Source organism: Tenrec ecaudatus, chromosome 7 (assembly GCF_050624435.1).
Source record: "Tenrec ecaudatus isolate mTenEca1 chromosome 7, mTenEca1.hap1, whole genome shotgun sequence".
Taxonomy (NCBI): Eukaryota; Metazoa; Chordata; class Mammalia; order Afrosoricida; family Tenrecidae; genus Tenrec; species Tenrec ecaudatus.
The window spans coordinates 129,982,341-130,004,471 of NC_134536.1; the positions used below are offsets into that span (position 1 = coordinate 129,982,341).

A 22,131-nucleotide genomic window follows, 5' to 3' on the forward strand; every position below is an offset into this window, starting at 1 on the left:
GCTCCGTGCCTCGTGGGCGGGTTGACTTGGCGCTCGGTTAGTACGTCACTTCCGGAGCTCTTCCTTCCGCCCAGGCTTCCGTTGGCGCTGCGTTTCAAGCGTCCGCAGGCCCCTCGCGCTTGCCCCTCGCCATGGGAGTGACTTGGTAGGGCTGCGAGAGTCACCCGGGGCTTGTGGCGCGGGCCTTGGGGTCGCGTAGGACCCTCGGCGCCTGGAGGAGACGCGGGAGGACGGGTGCGGTCGGGGTCCGCCCTCCGCGGGGAACTGAGCAAAATGTCCCGGGTTGTGGGGAAGAAGACACCTGGAGGGCTGCGGGTTTCCCGGTCCTGCCTCGTCGACGAGGAGCCCGTCCTTCTGGGAGGCGGCAGGGGAAAGGTTTCGCCCCAGAATGCCCGCCGTGGTCGTGGACCTCCTCCTGCTAGTGAGGCCGGAGCTCAGCTGCCGAGGGTGGGACTTCAGCCTCCGAAATGGACCCCCGATCCGGCAGTATCAGCCGGCAAGACTCGAGGGAGTCGGGGATGGGCAAGGAGAAGATACCTTGGCTTTTTTAACATCTCCGATTTAAAGCGGGGGGGGCTTAGACATTGGTAATGAGGCGAGCGGGGCTTCCAGTTGCTTCACCTCTTCGGGATATGCTTCCTACTCTGTTGGATTCCATGGTTGGTCTAATTTCTCTAGTCGTTTTTACCTCTAAAATGGTGTAAGCCTTAACTCTCCTTACAGCCCAGGCTCACACTGTTGTGTAGTGTTGTGTTGTGTAGTTGGTAAGAACGGACTAACTCCAAACAGACTCTCGCCTGTGGTGCAGTCAGAACTGGAAGAATTGCAGAGAACATCCCTTGCCCATGATACCACTGAGGGTGTCATTGTGTTATAGAATTCCCAGTCAGTGGGACTTGAGTCTTTGGCCCACTTGCCATGCTGTGGAAATGCTGGTGTACTAGAAAGCTCCCTGAACTGGTATGGAAGTCCTGAAACCTGTGCTCTGCAGGGGTCCTCAACCATTTTAAACGGGGCAGTTCACTGCCCCTCAGATCTGTTGGAGGGCAGGACTATTAAAAAAAACTATGAACAAATTCCTATGCACATTGCACATATCTTATTTTGAAGTAAAAAAAACCAAGCGGGGCAAAAACACCCGGCGGGCTGTATAAATGTCTTCTGCGGGCTGCAGTTTGAGGACACCTGGTAGAGGAGCCCTCAGGGATACAGGTGTGAGGGGAGGTGGTCTCCAAGGTAATTCTCGGACCTATGGGTTGTGAGGGAATGGCTTCAGCGGGTTCTTGTGTGTCTCTGGATACTGATGTTTTCAATCCTCACCTTCCAGTGTGTCTCAGATGCCTGTGGCCGAGGGCAAGAGCATCCAGCAGACTGTGGAGCTCCTCACCCGGAAACTGGAGATGCTGGGAGCAGAGAAACAAGGAACTTTTTGTGTGGACTGTGAGACCTACCACACGGCTGCTGCCACCCTTGGCAGCCAAGGTCAGTGAGATGGGTCCATAATGGATTTGAAGCCTGACTGGGGAGTCCGATGGACATTGGTGTTCTTCAAAGTCTTTCTGCGCGTTTCCTAAGAAGGATACTGTCAGGCCTTCATCTCTTGTTGCTGTTGGGTGCTGCTGGTTCTGATTCACAACGACTCCCCTCTCAGTGCCCGATCCTGTGCCAGCCTCCTTGTTGTCATGATGTTGGGAGTGAGGACCCCGATGTGTGCCAGGTGTGCCAGCCTCGTTGTTGTCATGCTTGAGCCTGTTGATGTAACCACTCTGTCAGTTATCTTCTCGTTTTCGCTGGTCCGGTACTTTACCAAGTGTCATAGCCTTCTCCAGAGACTGGTCTCTCCTGGTAACATGTCCTCACTTCCGAGGAGCATGCAGGTTGTCCTTCTTCCCAGAAGGATTTGCTTGTTCTTTTGGTGGTCCACGCTACTTTCCGTGTTCTTCACCAAAACCATGGTTCAGATGGATCAGGTCCTCCTTTGCTGGATTCATTGTCTAACTTCCATATGTATATGAGGTGATTGAAAACACCGTGGCTTGGGGTCAGGTGTTACATCTCTCAACACTTGCAAGAAGGTCTGGTGCAGCAGGTTTGCCCAGAGCAACGCATCCCCTGACTGCTTGCTTGCTGCTTCTGTGCACATTGATCATGATTCCGAGCCAAATGGAACCTTTGACAACGTCAGCCTTTTCTCCTTTTAGCATGTTTGTTGGTGCAGCTGTGAGGCTCTTCTTGACCTTAAGTTGTAATCCACCCTGAAGCTTGCAGTAGACGGGGTGATTCATCTCTTAGGTTAGAGCTTGTATGACTGTCTTCCAGTTTGACCTTTTAAAAGCTGTGTTCTCAAAGGATTGGTTGCTGGCCCAGAGCATCAGAACCACGTGGGATACTTGTTAAAGTGGCCGTTCCTGGCTCCAGGAACGGCTGTTCCTGGCTGCAGGCCCACAGTCTACTTTTTAATGAGTTTCCCAGTTGATCTTTTTTTTTTTTAATCTCCCTTTTCTTTTTCTTTTAAAGGAGTCTTTTTTTCCCCCCAGTTGATCTTTGTGCGTACTATTTAAGAAAACACTCTTTGGCTCAGAAGTCTTTGTGTGTGATTTTTGAAGTACTTTCTGTATTAACCCCTAGCCAGTTGGTTTTGACCACGTCTTTAACACAGCTTTGACTTTGACCAACTTGTGCTTGAAAGAATTTGCCTGGATGAGATGGAGGTATCAGTGGTAGAGAGGAAAAGAAGGGATCTTTGAATATGAGTTAGAGACCTGGGTTCTCATGCTCTTAGCTCTTTTGTGACTTGCGTAGCACCAAGATTCCGAGCAGGGGTTGTGGACACAGACTCTTGAGTCCTGGCCTTACCGCTCATTAAATGTACATCTGTGACTATTTCCTTGCTTGCCATTTGCCTGTTCCACTTTAGATCCATGCACTTACAGACTGCGTTTCCCAGACTCCTTTTTAGTTACCTTTTGCCACTGGGAGATCTGGGGATGGTTTCAAATAAGGACTGTGGTTCTCAACCTTCTAATGCTGCGACCCTTCAATACAGTTCCTTATGTGGTAGTGGCCCCAACCATAGATTATTCTCGGTACTACTTCATCACTGTCAGTTTGCTACTGTGATGAATTGGGCAACCCCTGTGAAAGGGTTGTTCGACCCCCTAAGGGGTCGTGACCCACAGGTTGAGAACCGCTGTGCTAGGAGGAAGGGACATTGCAGAGGTTCTCTCCCTCATTTCCAGGCCACAGTTGTGGCCCTCGCTCTGGCTCGGCAGCTCTGGTTCCGGTTCTGACAACAGCCCACCTTCTCTTCCCCCCTCGGCCCACAGGTTGGTAGTAGCTTTCTGGGAGGTTCTCTGGGTTGCCTCACTGTCCCCTTTGCATCTTTCACTTCTCCTGGGCTGATCCCTTGTCATTAAATGCCCTCTGTGGAATCCATCTGGACCCTTCCCAGCACTGGCCTTTCCCCTCTAAAATGGAGACAATCATTAGTAAGCGCCTTCTAATGTGGTGATGTAATCAGTAGGAACTGAGACGTCACTAACGGCAGAGTCCCATCTGCTTTCACCTTCAAAAGGGAGGCTGGCCACGTCAAGAGTAGTAGTACCTGTAGTTAGGAACACATTCAGGAAAGGAGACATTTGTTGATCGTCAAAGGTGGGCACATACTAGTTCAAGTGAAACTGCTTCGTGCAGGCTCTTTCGTGGTGGGACCTGCACTTTCAAGGAGCTTCCAGGCTAGTTGGGGAGACAGGACCCATCTGTGGCAGTCAGTAAAATGGAGTGGAAAGATCCAGAAATGGGCTGAGGCAGCCTGGGTTGAGTTCCAGTTCTGGTGGGGCAGTGGCTGCTAACTAAAAGGCCAGCAGTCTGACCCCCCCCCCTTTTGTTTCTGTAAAGAGGTAGCCGTGGGACCCTAGGGGCTAGTTCTAGTCCGTCCTGGAGGGTTGTAATGACCCTGGATTAATTCAGCCACAGTGGGTCTGGGTTGATCCTCCCTCTGATCATTCGAGCATCACCCAACAGAGGGCTTGTCAATACACACACACTTCTAGGAAGCCAGCGTTTCTTCCTCAGGTTGGAAGTTTGGGGTGGGACCTGAGACGTGGCATGTATTACAAGTTTCCAGGTGCTATAGATGCTGCTGGACTGGGACCCACACTTTTGAGAACTACTTAGAGAAGTCACTTTTTACCCCCTTTGCTTTCTCAGCTTCCTGTTTCTCCTCTGTGAAAGAGGAGCTGTGCCATAGCCCTGGGTCTGCTGCTTCACAGAGATGGGCTGGTGTTACCATGATAAACCAGTATCCTCTGCGTGTGTGAACACCCAGCAGCGGCGCCTCTTCATGAAAGAAAACTTCAGTTGACTCTCAGACGCTTTTCAAGACCAGGCCTGTCCTTGGAGGCCCTTGTAGTGTCTGTTAAGCGTATAGTTAGCGTTGCGTGCAGGAGAGCGGAATGAAGAGGTCAGCTTTGGTTGCTATTAAAGAAAAGCAAAAGAGGTGGTGAAAGTTGTCGAGAGGGATCGGTGGGTGTGTGGAATGCAGAGCCTGTTGTGTCTAGGACAGGGCTGGGTAAGGATATTCATAGGCGCCCCTGCCCGGCCTATCTCACTCGTTCCCATCGCTGCTCTCTGAACCCATCTCGGAAGCCTCGTCCTGTTCACCTCCCAGTCTAGAGCCTGCTGTTCTGGTGACAGTGGTTCCCGCCGACTCTCACCCATCCGTTTCTCCCCTTCCCTGGCGTCTTTCCTTCCAAAAGATCTCTGGTCTTTCCCACATAGTTTGCCATCTTGTGGGAGTGTTTTTGGTGGTGGTGGTTGAAGTGTTTTGCTTATCTCTAGTGAGGTTGACAGCTTCCTGAGGTCAAGGGCTGAGTACTTGTGTATTGCTTAGATCCTAACCCACGGGTGGGGTAAGTGTAAGAACTGACATCCCTGGGATTAACTCTCACAGTGCATCCTGGAAGGAGGGCTTGCGTTCCCTTTCCTGCCTCCTTCCATTTCCCATATTAACCATCTAAGTTCAGCTCCCCTTCTTCACGAACCTACAGGAACCAGGGAGAAAATCCATTTCTTAGAAGTTAGCCAGGCTGAGACTAGCTCTTTCCATCCCTCCTGTGTTTCTGCTGAAGAGGGCTGCTTCTCAAGACCACTGGTACGTTTGTTTGTGTTAGTTGCCATGGTGCCAGCTCCAGCCCACGGTGACTCCATTCTTACACAGTAGGTCTGCTCCAGCATGTGTTCTTGACTGCAGTCTTAATGGACAGAACCCTGGTGGCATAGTGGTTACATGTGGGGCTGCGATCTACAAGGTCGGTAGTTCAAAACAACCAGGCGCCCTCAGGAGAAAGACAGGGCTTTCTACTCCTGTAAACAGCGACCGTCTCAGAAACTCACGGGCAGTTCTACCCTGCCCTGTAGGGTTGCTGTGAGTCGCACTGACTTGATGGCGGTGAGTGTGGAGTTTGTAACCTTAATGGAAGCGATCACCAGGTCTCTCCCTCCAGTGTACCCCTGGAGGAGAGGGGTGTGCCTGGGTGGGCTTGAAAGTCAGCAGGGGAATGAATGCAAACTTGGGAAGCCACCGATGGGCCTGTATGTTCTCGTAGTTTAGATGGCTAGAGCCCAAATCCATGGTGAGAACATTGGAGAAGGTGTTCTGTGCGCTCAGCAGTGCTTGGGGAGCTCCCTGCAGCCTCTGTCCTTCTCCCTCTCTGCTTACGTGCTTCTGGGCTCATGGGCTCCTTTCAGATCTCACAACAAAGAAAAAACCCTCTCCCCATAGCACGAAGGCTGGACTTTGTAACAGATCTTCCCCCATTCACTCTGTCACATGCTCTCCAAGGGCCCAGCCCATTCCAGCATCACCTGAGTCCATGATCTCATCTTCCGGGTCATCCCACTGAGGTATGCCTCTGGGTTTCTTCCCTCCTGGGCATACCTGCCACCAGGCATCTGGACATCTTCAGATTTCCAAAGGCTTCCTCATTGCTTTCGGGAGAAACTCCTGAGGCATGTTGGCTGCAACTTCTTCCTCACGGCCTGGCTGGCCTCCCACCTCATGCTCTCAGGTGTGTCCCTTTGTGGCTTCCGGGCCCTTTTCCGTATCCGTAGGATGCAGGTTGTCAGGGTAGGTAGGGTGGACAGAAGACTGCAGAGTGGCTTTGTTTGGCTTGCTTCCATGCTGTTACTTAGATTTCCTTTTCCCCATTGAGGCATATACAGTGCATACCGAAGGGTACCTGTCAAGTGGCTATGCATTCTTAATTCTCAAAATTAAGCTCAGTCCTCGGTTTCAGAACGAGCCCGTTAACAACACTGCTGCAGTTTCCTTGGTGGCCCTCACTATGCTTTGTTGGGCCGGCTGCTTTTAGCACATGCTGCCTCGTCTGCTGTCCCTCCCCCTTCCTCCCAGGGAAAGCTGTCTGGAGGGGGATTCCCCCACAGAGACTGCCATCTGGCCCTGGGCCGTGCCTTTGACTCTCTCTCGGGGGTTGCCAGTGGAGCCAGCGGTGACGAGCCGTGTGTGTGCCCTCACAGGCCAGTCTGGGAAGCTGATGTACGTGATGCACAACTCCGAGTGTCCTCTGAGCTGCTTCGCCCTCTTTGAGAACGGCCCCTGCCTGATTGCCGACACCAACTTTGACGTGCTCATGCTGAAGCTCAAGGGTTTTTTCCAGAGTGCCAAAGCCAGCAAGATTGAGACCCGGGGCACCCGCTACCAGTACTGTGACTTCCTAGTGAAGGTGGGCACCGTAACCATGGGGCCCAGCGCCCGGGGCATCTCCGTGGAGGTAAGACGGGGCTGAGATGGGAGTCAGGATGCACTGAAGGGGGCCACTCGGTGAAAGCGTCTAGGGAGGTTTCTCGTAGTTGGCACATAGATTCATGCCACCCTGCTTTGTCCCACCAGAGCACCATTTCCCCCTCTCCCCGAATGGCCTCACCCTGTCCTTAATGGCTCTAGGACTCTCTAAGCCAGGAGGAGGAATGGGAAGGCTGGTTCCGCAGGGGAAGAGTGACTTCCTGGGGGATGTGCCAAGAGGGACTGGTGTATTGTGTAGAGGGCCCAATCACCCATCAGGAAAAGGGCTGGGCAGCCCAGGACGTCTTTCGGTGCAGTTCATTAGGGGAAGGGGGCCTAAACTCATGTCCCCACACATACCTCTATTTGGCATACTTGTCTCAAAGGTCGAGTAGCAAAAGTACCTTTATCTTTTTAATCTGTGGTCTACTTTCTTCTGTGGTAGTGCTGTGTGCGTGCGTGCCGAGTTTATCTTTGCGGCTAAAGATACATGTTGAAAATTGCAAAGAGGGAATCCTCCAGGAAACCCTGCAAGCCCACAGGTGCCACCAGGTGCCCAGTGGCATGAGAGACAGAAAACGAAGTCACAGCCAGTCTCTGGGAAGTTTATACTTTACTAAGGGAGTAGGGACAGCATGTACAAACGGTCTTTAACATTCGTTTGTGAGAAATGTTGTACGAGAGGCCCTGACTGTCTGTGAAGTCACAGACTAGAAAGAGCTTTGCTAACTTGGGGATTGTGTGAGTTTCATTTTGGCTCCTCTGTGCCAGAGTCTGTTTTGACTTGTAGCGACCCTGCAGGGCAGAGTAGGTCTGCCCCATAGGGTTTCCAAGGTTGTGATTTATATAGCATATTACTCATTGATCAGTTAGATCATTGATGGCTTGCAGATTGGAGTGGTTCTGGAAGCTATGTGGCAGGTATTAGAAATACCAGCAAGGTCACCTGTGGCGGGCAGGTTTCAGCAGAGCGTCCAGACTTAGGGCAGCTTTGGAAGGAGGCCCTGGCGATGCACTTCTGAGCAAACGGGTCAGTGCCAGCCTCATGAACAGCAGCAGAGCATTGTCTGATAGCGGCTTTCTTCTGTTGGGCCCAAGTCAGTTTTGCAAAAGTGGGGCCCAAGCCTCAGCAGACTGACGGGGACAGCATGCACAAGGGACATCTTAGCAGCGTTATATCCTCTAGTTCAGAGTCCCTCCCCTGGCTCCTCGTTGGCTGAGTACTTTGCCTGACTTTCCCTAATTCAAAGTGTCTACCTCTGGGCAGATTCTCCCACCCCCAACCCCACGCGCCCAAGTAACTGATGGGCTGCATGGGGTGCTGATAGCAAACTCACCTGTTGTGGAGAGGAGTGGCGTGCAGCAGTAGTGTCGTGTGTGTATTATTTGTGTAAGAACACAACAGTACCAGAAGCTGAGCCCTGCAGGTTGGAAAGCTCTCAAGATAGGCCTGGGGAAGAGCTGCCTCCTGTAAGAAGTAGAGTCGTCAACCTAAAGCTGCCGATGGAACAGAGCTTTCGGGACCATTGGCAGACGTGGCCCCATGCAAAACGAGAAGAAACAGCTGGCAGCATACATTGATCATCGGAACACGGAGCATACAAAGTAGAAATCTAGGAAAAGGAGAAGTTGTCAGCAGCGAATGGAATGCTCATGGATTGGAAGCCTAGACCCGAGTGAGCTGAAATGGGCTAGTATTGGCCAGTTTGAATTGGACCGTCCTGTGCTTTACTATGCTGGGAACAACAAACTGAAGGGATGGCAGCACTTTCGTTGTCCAAAAGAGCATCGCAGAATCGGTGTTGGAGTAGAGCACTGACAGTGTAGGCTAATATCCATACGCCTCCAAGGACGGCCAGGAGCCTGTGACTCGAAGTGACACCCCCACCACTATGCCTGCGATGAAGCACATTAATAACTCTACCACCTTCTTTAGCCTGAGACTGGCCACCCATGCACTCAAGGTGGGCCCCATAATTCCCGGAGATCACGGGAATGTGAAAGTTGGAAACAAGAAGGACCTGGTAGTTGGAAAATAAGGTGTTGGTAGTAGACATGAAGCCAGAGATGACACAGGATTTTTTTGTAAGACCTACCACTTGACCACTGCAGAGACCTTTTAGCAACCTACGTGGCTGCTGACTACACATGCGGGCCTCAATAGATGAATCAGCTACATCTGTGACGAGACTCATCCATCAGAACGAGGCCAGGGGTTGACAGAAACCGAGGATCAAGTGCTCTTATGCAGGTTCAAGCTGAGCCCCAGACAATACAACAAATCCACAGGCGCCAAAGTCAGGCCAGGAGTGTTTCCTGCCTCAATTTCCAGACTGTTTCAAAAATTAGATTGGACTCAAGACCAAACCAGAACAGTTAAGGGATGTCAACAAAGGCATCATACACGAAGAAAGCAAAGCATTTATTTATCCAGTTATTGATTTATTTAGTTCTCCCCACCCCCCTTTACCACAAAGCGTTATTAAATAGGAAAGAAAGAGCTCTCAGACTCTCCAGGGACCATCACTGCGCTTGTCTGTGACCAAGATTGAAAGTCTTGCTGAAATGTCCTGCTAATAGCCCCATCCCAAGTGCCCCCCCAAAGCGTCCTCCAGTCTCTTCTGGCTGCAGCGTGGACTCTAGTGGCTACTGCGGCTCTCGCCCTGGGGACCACTGCTGACGTGGGGCCACAGTACCTAGTGGAGGAACTGCAGGGTCTCAAAGCGGATGTTCCCGCATTCGGCTCCGTCATCTGAGTCACGGCTTGACAACCACCAGGATGACTCACCGAGATACCTGGGAAAGACTGTGTTTGATGGGACAGCCCAGAAGCTCAGCCTGGCTATAAATCTTCCTTTTTATTTTGTGTGATAGAAAGACCAAAGGGACTGTCAGAGGGATTATGAAGCTTGCGCTTAAATAGATGAACAGATTTCAAGGGTAGCATGAGATGGGCAAAGTAAAATAATACAATGAAATGTACAAAGAACTCGAGGTGGAAAACCAAAGAGGAAGGACGTGGCACTTCTCAAGCTGCACTGAAGGGAAAACCCCACAAGTTGTAAGTTGCGTCCTCGAAGGATTCTATGGGCAAAATATTGCATGCTGCAGGGAGCAGCAGAAGCAAATGGAAGGAGTCCGGAGTCTCCGCATCACAAAGGGACTGGCCGGTGTGGAGCCCTTTCGGGAGGCAGCATATGCATGAGAATCCGCGGCCCTGAAGGAAGACGTCCATCGTGCATGGAAGGCGCTCGCTAAAGACAAGGCTCCAGGACTTGTCAGAAGATAGGCACACCTCATTTTATTTCACTTCCGTGATTGCGCGTTGCAGTGCTGTGACTTTCTCAGAATGGAGATTTGTGGTGATCCTGCATCAGACAAGTCTGTCGAGGCCGCTTTCTCAACAGCATGTGCCCACTTTGGGTCTTTGTTCCAGAGCTTGAGAATTCTCACAGTATTTCAAACTTTTTCATAATGTTAACTGCACTACAGAGTAGTGGCAGCAACTTCTTTAGCAACTGGGAAACCAGAAAATGTGTGTGCCTTGCTCTCTGGTGGTGATCTGGAATAAAACCCACAAGCTCTCTGTATCAGTTGAGCTGTTCACACAAATGGACACGATGCTGGAAGTGCTCATTCACTCATCCATGCCAAGAAATTTGGATGACAGCATGCTGGAAGAGATTCTTCCATTTGTGCCATTTCAAAGAAAAGTGATCCAGTGGAATGCCGAAATCACTACAGAATATCATTAATATCATGCAGGTAAAATTTCGTCAAAGATAACTTTTAAAATGGTTGTAGCGTACATAGGGAAGTGTCAGAAATTCAGGCTGCATTCAGAAACAGCTTGAAGATTACTAAGTTACTAAGGACCGATGGATTGACCACTTGAACTCTAGTTTTTAGGACGGAGACCAGAAGAACTAGAAGGTGTTCGTAAACACTGCTGACGACTGAAAGGGATCACAGTAGGAGATCCAGGATGCAAAGGGAGGAAACTGGAACAAAACTCAAAATAATGAAGATCAGGCGAACTGGCAGAGACTGGTGGGACCCCCTTTCTCACCTCCCATCCCTGGAAGCTGTGGCCTTAGACTTCAACTTTCCTCCACTCAAAGGCTTATAAAGTGAACCATAACACCAGGGGGCACTACGCCTACGTAAACCAACCACACCAGACCCCAAGAGGATGGCATTTCCCCAGGGATACAGCTCAGAGGGGAGGAGAAAGGAGGCGAGATGGAAAAGGGGAGGCATTATTGTGGGGTTTGCAATCAACGCCGTGAGATGAAGCGATGTGTAAGAAGTAATGCGTGGAAAACCAGTTTGCTCTGTAAACTTTCACCAAATCACAATTGAAACACAAAATATGTTGGGGAAGACTATTGATACCTCTAATTACCAAAGAAATCTGTCTTGGAAGAAATGCCCTTTGAAAGCTAGACCCCATCTCAGGTACTTTGGACATGCTATTAGGAGGGAGTAATCTCTAGAGGATGACATCATTCTTGGTACAGGAGCGGGTCCTGGAGAAAGAAGATGGAAAACAGAACAAGGAAAAGAAGATGCTCCTCAAGTCGTTGCCTTTACACTGGCTGCCACCCAGTGCTGAGACACAGCGATGACTAAGGACAAGGCGGTGTTTCATTCTGCCGTTACACGGAGCCCGTGGAGTTGGACGTCACCGCATGGCACCCAAGAACAGCAGCAGCAGTCTCTCGGAGCAGACCGCTAGCTTTCCCTTCAGGTAGCAGCCAAGGACTTTCCCATTGGGCTCCTGCAATTTCAGTAGGGTTTCACCATGCAGACGCATGGGCCCTCCTAGCATGTGTCGTGCTTCTGAGTTGGAATTGACTAGGGGGCAGTGTGTTTACGCAGAGGAGGAAAGATCAAGTCAGTAAAGGAGAGAGAATGCTTGTATAACTCGGAGATTGTTAGTGTCGCCAAGTTAATATATGTTGACACTATTGGATTTCATACCTTGTGTTTCCTATATTCCCAACAGCAAACATTTTTTCAAAAGCTGTTGAGAGATGGACAGTGAGGCGCTAGGAGCCATCCCAGATGGAGAGAAGGCCATTAGTGCAAGTTCCTGCTCCGAAGCGCGGTCTGTTCCGGCCACAGTCTCCTAACACCTTCACGCTTTGCTCGACTTTGCACTTGCCCACACCTGCTGGGGACCCATAGTTTGTTGAGCCTCCTAAGTGTGCAGCGCAGACACACTCCAGCCGTATTTGTAAGCGTATTTCTCATAATTACCAGTGATTTTCCTTCCATACCATCTTTTCAGTGAAACATTGAGAGAGATGAGAAAACCTAAGATGTAAACGTTATGGCCTTTGCCATGTTGAATGGGAAATGACTACTTAGGTCAGAGGTCTGCCTGGGTCTGCCTTATGGTGGTGTTTGGTCTTAAGGCTCATGGGCCAATGCATGTGTTCTGCCCTGTACTACAGTGATACCTTGGTTAGTGATACGAATCGCCCCAGCCTTGAACTTTCCACTACTACAATAACAAGGTTCTAAAAAAATCTGGTGTTTGTAACTTTGCTTGATAGTCAATGGAGAATCTGTCTGGAATAAACCTGTCTGGCTCGAGAGAGTCATGCGTGACTTCTCGTAGTGAACACAGAGCGGTGACGCTTCAGTCTAAGCATCGCTCTCGCTCAGAGTGCCTTCAGACATGTCATTGTGCCGTGTGTGTGCATTGTGCAAAATACTGTAACTTTATTTACTGTACTGTGTTCGGATATTTAATGTACTGTATTTATTGTACTTAGATGTTTTAGGATGTATTTCCACAACCTATGGCTCTTATGCTGTTAACTTTAAACCCTGGAAAAATGAATTTATTAGTTAATTTTGGGTCCGCAGAATCAATTATTTGGTTTTTCATTGGTTCTTATGGGAAAACTTTGTTCAGTTCTCAAACTTGTGGGTGTTCACCATGACTTTGGAACAACTTGAGTTCCACAGTATGACTGTAGAACACTCCTCCCTCCCCCCACACACACCCCTTCCATTTCCCTCAAATTTTGCTTGCCCTCAGTCTGTACTTGGTCTATATGGCCCAGAGATCATCAACAGGAGCTAGATCCCATCAGAAGGGCCTGGCTAGAGTTGGAGAAAACTGGCAGAGGATTCTGAAGTTCAAAGAGAAACCAGGCCTACTGGTCAGAGAGAGGTTAGTGGGACTCCCAGGACTGTGGCCCTTCATCCCCCCTTCAGCACCGGCACCGGATTCAGCCCTGTGTTAGAGTAATCAGCTAAGATCGGAAGGACAGCGCTTCCTCACGGCCAGAGGGCAGGACTGGGAAGGGAACACGGGGAGGAAGTAGGATAAGCAATGGCACACTGAGGGCATGAGAACTGATGAGTTGAAGCAAAATGTGTGCAAGTTGCTGAAGTAGAACTGTGATCTGCTCTGGAACCCTCAGCTAAACCACCACACAAACCTTCAGCGAGGAGGGCGGGGCTGGAGCTGCCGTGGGTTGGCACAACTCCGAGAAAGTTAATGGAACTGCCAACCAGGATCCATCCTGGAGGTGTTGAGTTCTTGATGTGTGGGGGCGATGTTTTCTGTGGACCAACAGTGTGCCAGAAGGTGTGTGTCTTTAGCAGGTGCCAGAGAGAGGAGGCGGCTGTCTGCCCCTGGCCCTCTCTCACCCTAGTCTGTTCCTTTGCCCCTCCAGGTGGAGTATGGCCCCTGTGTCGTGGCCAGCGACTGCTGGAGCCTGCTGCTTGAGTTCCTGCAGAGTTTTCTAGGCAGCCACACACCGGGGGCTCCGTCCGTGTTCGGGAACAGACACGATGCCGTGTACGGCCCAGCAGATACCATGGTCCAGTACATGGAGCTCTTCAACAAGATCCGCAAGCAGCAGCAGGTGCCGGTGGCTGGGATTCGTTAGTGCCTGGCGGCTACCTGGCCAAGCTCGGTCTTCAAGGGTCACCACAGGAGGAGCAGGGGCTGCACCCCTAGGCTTTTGAGACCCGGAAACCTTGAACAGTCATGGAAGCTTCTTTTGTGTCTCCAGTTCCCAGTTGTGACTTGTGATCTGGAACCCCTCTCCCCTGACACTCACACACAGTCCCCTCTAGCAGCTTGCCTGACCCAGAGCCTGGCTGGACCTGGTGAGACCTGGAGGATGGGGATGATGAAGAGTGGTGAAGTTTGGCCCTATTCTGCTGTGGGGGAAACGTAGGACAGGGCGTCCCTGCCGAGTCTTGGTGGAGAAAGCAGCCTGCATCTCTGCCTAGTGAGGGTCTGGCCTCACCCTGCCATTGGACAGACTGCACCTTGTGCTTGGACTGCTGTAATAAAGGCCTCTTTTTGTTCTCAGAGGATACAGCTGGCCTCTCAACTGTTTGCTGAAGTGAATTGTGTTACCTCAGTCATTTGAACTCAGTCTCTTGACACCTTTTCATTCTGTTGTGAATTTTTTTTAAGCCACAGGCTAAGCTGCTGCCACACAGAAAACCAAATGTCCAGTAACCCTTCTAGATGGAATGTCATTTTGCCCTCACGGACTCTGTAAGACGACGTTGGTGGCGTAGTGGTTCCCAGTTGGGCTTGTGGTGCCCAAGGTTGGCAGGTCGAAACACCCAACGCTCCTTAGGACATACATGGGGCTTTCTACTCCTGTCAACGGTCAGTCTCGGGAACTCACAAGGGCAGTTCCTCCCTGTCCTATAGGGTTGCTACTCATCACCATCGCCTTGATGGCAGTGAAAACTACAAGGGCGGCAGGAAATCGAGTGCCTCCTATCTTGTCCACCTGACCCTGGAGGTGTCCTTTTCCCGGGATCAAAGCAGACTCATCAGCTCCAGGCCTACATTCTCCGGGGGAGGATGAGTGAGACTCGAAGAAACATTTCCTCTTTCAAGGCTACATCCCTGTGGTTGGCACATCACTGCAGCCTGTTTGCTGAGAGGCATGCTGGAAGTCACAGCCTTGGCATGGCATCTGGCAGCCCCTGAAGCCCTCGCTCTTCACCAAGCCCGACGGCGAGGCTGTGCTCTGCTCCCAAAGCAGGGAGCTGAGTCAGGACCAGGCTTCACTCGGGACTCCTGCCACCCTCACGGGCCACCTGTTTCCAGGGAGAATGGGGACTTTTCCATCTGTTTTGACCTAACATTTTAACGTGCACCAGAGACTAGCATAGCGTAGTGAGCACTTTACACCTGAAGATGAGGGAAAGAAACGCTATGTTCTACGATGCGTCCAGCCTACGTTCTGGCGCTCAGTGACGGTTCCTGCTCTGTGCCGCCCTGGCTCTCCAGAGAAGTTCTGATTCTCTGTGACCCTGGTTCCACACTGCCTGCTTCCTTTCTTCCGAGCTTGAGGCCGGGCCGGAAGTCCTGCCTCCTTCCACCCCCACGTTACTGGTGCCACTACTCTGTTGAAGGAGTTTCTTAAAGCATGACTGCTGGTCCAGCTCTCAGATCTGCCTCCACCCAGGGTCCACAGCATCCATTCCCAAAGCTTCCGGGTGCCGCATTTAGTGAGCGCTTTCTCCCCCAACTAGGGCGGCATTTAGTGAGCGCTTCTTTTTCCCAAACTCGGGTCTGGGAGGGTTAGCAATTCCTACCCAAGCGCATCCTGCAGCTGTCACACACTGACTCTTAGACTCTCTTATACCAGTGTCTACAAGAAGTCAGAGGGCTAGACAGTTCTGAGAGCCTTCCCAGTTGATGCCAAGCTGGGCAGGCCTGATGTGTGGCCTTGTGGCCTGTTTCCAAGCCTCAAACCTGTAATACAGTCCTGCCTTTTCCTGGTCTCGGGCTCCCTCCCCCTATCCGTTGGTGGCAAGGCCGAGTCACTGTTGCCTTCTGGGATGGTGTAACCAGTTGTACTGACAGGTTGAGGCCAATTCTGGGGCTTGGTGTTTTAAACAGTCACTTGGGTGGGCTGTCCCCCAAGGGGAGTTTCTGCCGACTGTATAGAAGAAGTCTTTATCAAAGTGGGCACTGGGGGGCGCTGGGATGACCCAAGGAGGGTTATCTATGCAGGTGTCTTCACGTTATCGTGAATTCTGGGCTATACTACAGAAGTTTTTCATTGCCAGGGAGGATGCTATGTATATATGTATTTTTATTTTCCTTGAAAAGGGGGTGGTAGGCCACATACATTTGGGAACCCATGGTATAGACTTTTATCAAATCAGTCTCTTAGCTGGAAAGAACCTGAAGGTCACCTAAGTTGACCTTGATCCAATACTCAGTCTCTCCATGAAGAGGTCCCGAAGCCTGGGTTTGGCCTCGTCTAGGGGAATTCCTTCCTCCTGGGTGTATGACTTTAGGACAAAAAATTCCAAACAAAAATCTGCCACGTCCCTCCCAGGTGGTGGAGACTGTGTATAGTATTGGGCTTCCCAAGGGGGAGACCTTTATCAGGCTGCAGCCGTGGGGTGGGAGAATGTGACAAGCAGGGCTCCCCAGAGGGCTGGGGTGCCCTGGACTGGAGGTGGAACTGTGTGTACATGTGTGGTTTGGGGAGGGGGGGGTGCAGTGTTTGTAAGATCTGTGATCTAGAATGATGATGGCAGCAAAAATGTACAGATGTGCTTGACACATGGATGGATGTATGGATTGTGGTAAGAGTTGTATGAGCCCCCAATAAAATGTTTTTTTGAAAAGAGCAAATAGAAAGTAAATGTCTAGAAAATGATGGCCACATGTGTACAAATACGCTCGATACAATTGCTTGTTATAAGAGCTGTACGAACTCCCAATAAAATGATCTTTTAATTTAAAAAATTGATCTGAAAACAAATTGCAACCCCCTCCTTCCCCCTCCCCCCCCAAACAAACAAACACCTTTATGAAGGAGGAACAGGCCGGTAGTGTTGAAACATGTCCAGCTGGAACTGGCTGTGGTCTTGTGGACCACACCTCCAGGTTTCTGTCCAGGGGATTTTCTGTCCACGTTCAGCGAGTTTCTGAGAAGAACCTGCCCAGGCTCTTCGCTTCCTGCAGGTTCCCCCTTCTTTATCACGCCACACACGCTCGTCCTCCGACACGGGCAGGAGTCCATGTGGGAAGCAATCTGTGTCACATCCTTGGTGGCTCCAGGGCTTCCTGTTCCTCTGTGACACACTCCTGGGATCAGCATTGTTCGGCATAATGAGTATTTTTTCATTTTCCCAACTGATTGATGAGACAGAGAAATAGTTATCGCTGGTGAAATGAACACAAAAAAATTTCTTGGGATTATGAGGGCAAAAGAGAACTAATTTTCTCATGGTCTTTAATTTGCCAACACATCTCTGCCCTGGCCCCTAGTACACAGACCTGTTGATGGTCAATGTCGTTTTTCACAAGTGCTTTAAGAGGGAGACTAAGGACCACACTGATAGAGCCTCGATCCCCGCAGACGGAAGTGGAAATGGGAAAGGGTTTGTAGTGTGGACAGGCCAGGTGAGGCTGTGGCCGCGCCAAGAGGTGTGCAGCCTTCTGCTAGAGGGATGACCACTCCAGAGCTGCTGACACTGGCTGAGTATTTGGGTGGGGGGTGGGGGTGTCTCGAAACAGCTGGCCATAGTAAAAGGCTTGTCTGAACGCACGGCGATGAGAAAATGCAGAAGTTGGGGGTCTTCGGGGCAGGGCTTCCGTTGTGTGACTTCACTGCAGCCTTACTCCAAGCATACACATGCTTATAGCCAAAGATACCAGCAGAGTTAGATGTGCTTGGCAGTGCTATCAAAATCACTCCTTTAAAAGCCATGTTTGATTTGTACACTTCCTTTCTTATGCCAAAATCCCCAGGTTGCATGAAACTTTTGGCGACAGGGGTCATGTGTGGAAAAAGTTTTAAGAAGCCCTGCTTCCGTGTCAGAATTGAAAATGAAAGTTTAAGCTCAGCGTTTGGGGCGCAGGTCCTAACAGACAGGTGTTGGAAGGGCTGCAGGCACCTGTTCTGTGGTCAGAGCCCAGGCTGCAGTGAAGGCTCCCAATGCCATGCCCGATGGTACACGTTGATTTTGAATGTTCTTTGGTCGGTGCAAGCGCAGACACTTGTTACTGTTGCCACATTCCCACCACTCCCACCGGCAGCCTAAGAGGCTCTGGGAGGGTGGGGGTGGCTATGGCATTGACCCGATTTCCAAAGGAACTTCAGTCTGTCCAGTGGGAGGGGCCCAGTGGAGAATGGTGGGGACGTGCCGCCTCTGCTCTTGCACCTCTTGATGCTGAGTGGACTGTGTCTGCTTAGGATGTCAGACGGAGCCCTGGGATCATTCCTGCTCGGTAGCTGGTTTGCCCCATACAAAGAGTGTTTTTGTTTCTGTTTTAGACCCTCCCGGGCTCACCGCCTGCCCTCTAAAGTGTTTTTGTAACAAGACAAGCAGTGCAGAGTGTGTGTCAGTCAGGTGTGCTTTTTGTAACCAGATCAATGAGCGCAGATTTACTATTTTTTAAAAATAAGTTAGAATACATTTTCAATGCTCATAATGCTGAAATTTTACTTGTTCTCCGAAGAGACTGCCGAGTTAAAGAGAAAAAGGGGTTAGAAATGACTGTTCTTTTCATGTATAACAAATCCACTCCCACTTCCCCTCATCCTCATTAGTTCTCTCTGAAAACAATTTTTTAAATACATAAGTCATTTTATTGGGGGCTCTTATAATCATACATCAATTATCAAGCACCTTTGTATATATGTTGCCTTCATCATTTTCAAAATATTTTCTTTCTCTTTGAGCCCTTGGAATCAGTTTTTTTCCCCCTCCTTCCCTACCCTCATGGACTCCTGATAAATTTTAAATCATTTTCATATCGTTCACCACCCTTCATCCATGTTGTTTGGGAGTGGTGGTGGTGGTTATACATCATTGTAGTCAGTCCCCCGTTTCTCCTCACCTTTCTCCTACCTTCATGGTGTCACTACTCCCATTGCTGTACCTGAGGAGTTTATTTGTCCTGGATTCCATGTGTCGAGAGCTCTTATCTGTACTGGTGTACATGCTCCAGTCTAGTCGGATTTGTAAGGTAGAACTGGGGTCATGAGAGAGAGAGAGAGAGAAAGTATTCAAGAACTAGAGGAATGTTGTGGGTTCCATCGGTGCTGTGCTAAACCCTGGCTGTCTCATTCCTTCCTTGTGACTCTTCTGTGAGGGAATGTCCAATTATCTACAGATGGGGTTTGGGTCACCACTCTGACCCCCATCATTTGCTTTGATATATTTGATTGTTTTGGGTCTTCTGATGCCCACTCTTATCCTGTTAACAAAGGCTGGTGTGCTTCTCCCAAGTGGGCTTTGCTGCTTGAAATATTTTTTAAGGCAATATATGGTTTGGCTTTTAAACAATTGTGTTCTTAAAGAAAGTTAAGTATTCCTGATCCCATTTTTCATTCCCCATTGAAGACCCTGACCTAGTTTGAATCTACTTATAAAACGTTTCAGCAGCCAGCTACCTTGCCTCTTCATATTTGAATGGCTTAAAATGGCCTTCTTGTTCTTTCTCTGCCTTTAGCTAATAGGATTATGAGCTGTTTTGTTTGCATTAAACCCTTGATGCTCTAAAGAAGTATTAAGAGCCCTGACGACCATTTGTGTACGTAGACTGTGACTATTGCTATTTATCTTATTCACAATTTTAAAACTTAAATGGTGTGTTCATTAAAGGCAACAATAAACCGATGACACCAACAAAATATTTTCATGAAAAATAACTACTTTTTTTCAGAACAATGGCAGTGTTTTATAATTTTGCAAAGATCTTGGGTGTCTGCTTGAAGTGAACAGGTATGCTTCCGTATTCAATGTGTGGCAATACGAGGTTTTGGTTGAAGATGCTAAGATAATCCAAACCCCCCCACAGGCACAGTTGGGAGAGGAAGGACTAGTGTGGATATTCTACTTTGAAACACATCAAAACTGCACTGAGGGTTAGCTGCAGTGTCTCCAACTCTATCAACAAACTCATTCTCTCTCTGTTGACACTCATTGGTGTATCTAGCACTTTGACTTCATCTGTTAGTTGGCTGTTAATTTTGTGGCATGGCCTGGCTGTTTGGAAACTTGTCTATCTTCCAGACATGGACACATTTCATTATTGAATGATAAAAAAAAATCATTTAATACCACTGGTCTCACTAGAAAAGAATGGGGAAACTCATACAGTGCTGGATACAGGTTTTCCACAATAATCATTTTTACTTAAAACCTTGGATTTTATCAATGCTGATAAATGCTGTCAGGTTCACTTTCAAGGAAATATCTACCCATGACCCAAGCATGAGCGTACAAACCTGGAAGCTGTTCGTTCGAGTAAAAATGGTGTTCCAAGAACCTATAACCCTAGTTCCTTCAACTCAAACCAGTGGCAAAGTGCTTTGCCTGGAGGTAGTGAGCCTTGGGAGTATAGTGCTTATCAAGTCGGCTGCTGTCGGCAAGGCTGGCAGTTCAAAACCTCCAGCCACTTTCCAGGAGACAGACGAAGTTTCCTGCTCTCCCACAGCTCTCAGAAGACTTACAGCTTTGGAAACCCACAGTTGGTCCATAGGGACACTGCGAGCCATAATGGATTAAGACAACCATTATACTTCAATAAGGAACAAGCATACTTGTACTTCACTTACATCACGTAAAATATTACTATTAAAAGAAAAAAGATGCTTACCTGAGAGTTGACATTGAGTAAAATCAGTAATTTTTAGTGTTTCATTGAAGACATCTAAATGAAACAGGCTTTATTGTGACATATACCATGACTACTAGTAGGGCTCGGTGTGATCGCCTTAATACTGTCACATGTCATCACAATGCCAAAGACAAATAATGTCTCAGTATAATTATAAAAATAGCTTTGACCTCAGGAATATCCTGATGGGCTTCAGGGACCCTTAGTGGGCTCCCAAGCCCTGAGAACCACTGCTGTAATTAAAACAGAACACACAGACACACACAGTCAAATCGGACTCACAGCAACCTTATCTATAGGGGCTGGGGCTATAAATCTATGGAAGCAGTAGCCTCCACTTTCTGCCTCGAGTGGCTGGTGCGTTCGAACTGCCGACCTTGTGGTTAGCAGTCGAATGCTAACCCGACTGCATCACCATGGCTGATGAATGCGTCCTCCTCAAACTGCTGGGAATCTTCCTCCTGATGGCTATTCCGGGAGGACCCCTGCCTTTAGAAGTTATACAGGAGACCAAACTCGATGCCGACTCAGCAACCCTGCAGGACGGGGTAGACCCACCCCTCGGTTTCCTTGGCTCTTTCGGGGGAAAGAGAAACTGGAAGAAACTGCGGCTCCTGTTTCCCGTGGGTCCCCCGTGGGTCCACCAGGAGTCGTAGGGCCACTCCCAACGCGGCCGGGTTTATTTCCCTCGAGCTGAACTTTCCCTGCGTCCGACAGCGAACCTGCTCCTGGAGCGGGGGCGGGCGGGACGAGCGGAGCCGGCCACGGTCACGGTCACCTGTGGCCAAAGCCAGACACGTGCTCGCAGCCTGGGAGCCAACAGTCAACTTTCACCCACGCCGCCGCCCCAAGGTGGGGAGGCTGCTGCTTACGGCACCACACGGTTAAAGCCACCGGCGTCTTTCCCAGCACGTAAGGCACCGATGGCAGCGGGAGGGGGAGCGGCGCGAGGAGCGCTCCAAGGGCGCGCGAGGAATCCGCGCTAACAGTCCCGCACGGTGCGGGGCGCGGGGGCGGGGCGGGCCGGAGGCGGCGCTGGCCCTTTAAGGAGGAGGGGACCGACGCCAGCCTGTACCTTTAAGAGTCTCTTTGTCTGGAAGCCTCCGGAGTTACCCTCCTGTGCCTCAACCAAACTTCGGCCCGCCATCCGCAGAGCCCCCCCGCGCCGCCGCCCCTCACGCCAGGCTCGCGTCGGCCGCCCGTTTGAGGCTGACCCTAAACTGCGGCCCCCGCGCGGCCGCCCGGAGCCGGGGTCGCGGCCCAGCGCGGCGCCGTTGGCGCAATGCGGGGCTGGGGGCGGGGCTCCGGCGGGCGGGCCAATGGGCGGGCAGGGGGCGGGGCCGGGCTCGGTTGTCTCGCGCCCTGGTGACAGCTCGCGCGTGCTGATGATGGCGGTAAATAGAAGGGGGCCCGGGGCGGGGGCGGGGGCGGCGGCCAAGGGGGTCGCTCTCGGGGTGGGGGCGGGGGTCGGGGTGGCCGCGGCGGCCGGGGAGCCCGTTCCGAGGCTCGGAGGCGGGGACTGGCACCTCGGGCACGCCGGCCCTCCCCTTTAAAGAAGCACGGTCCACACACCGGGTGAGGGGCGACAAAGGCGGCGCGCGCCTCGCGGGCGGGAGGAGCGGCGCAGGGGGCGGGACCGCGGAGCCGGCGGGCCGGGGCGCCCCGGGCGGGGGCCGGCGGGCGA

The 22,131-nt window shown here is 50.7% G+C and overlaps 1 protein-coding gene and 1 long non-coding RNA gene across 3 annotated transcripts; one reads left to right on the forward strand and one right to left on the reverse strand.

The window, feature by feature from the left end:
• The first annotated feature begins 19 nt into the window (after positions 1 to 19).
• Positions 20 to 19,501, forward strand: MED20 (mediator complex subunit 20). 2 transcript variants are annotated; one of them, XM_075555120.1, is made up of 4 exons: positions 20 to 145; positions 1,328 to 1,482; positions 6,538 to 6,791; positions 13,498 to 19,488. In XM_075555120.1, the coding sequence occupies exons 1-4, from the start codon at positions 132 to 134 to the stop codon at positions 13,711 to 13,713; spliced, it is 639 nt and encodes a 212-aa protein (XP_075411235.1). In that variant the 5' UTR covers positions 20 to 131; the 3' UTR covers positions 13,714 to 19,488. The 2 variants fall into 2 exon arrangements, with proteins under 2 accessions (XP_075411235.1, XP_075411236.1); XM_075555121.1 differs by having other exon boundaries at positions 85 to 234; positions 13,498 to 19,501.
• LOC142453627 (uncharacterized) lies at positions 16,594 to 21,722 on the reverse strand. Its single transcript, XR_012785398.1, has 3 exons — positions 21,523 to 21,722; positions 18,663 to 18,797; positions 16,594 to 16,952 (listed from the first exon to the last, which is right to left on the reverse strand). It is a non-coding gene; the product is annotated as an uncharacterized LOC142453627 (long non-coding RNA).
• Between the last annotated feature and the right edge of the window lie 409 nt (positions 21,723 to 22,131).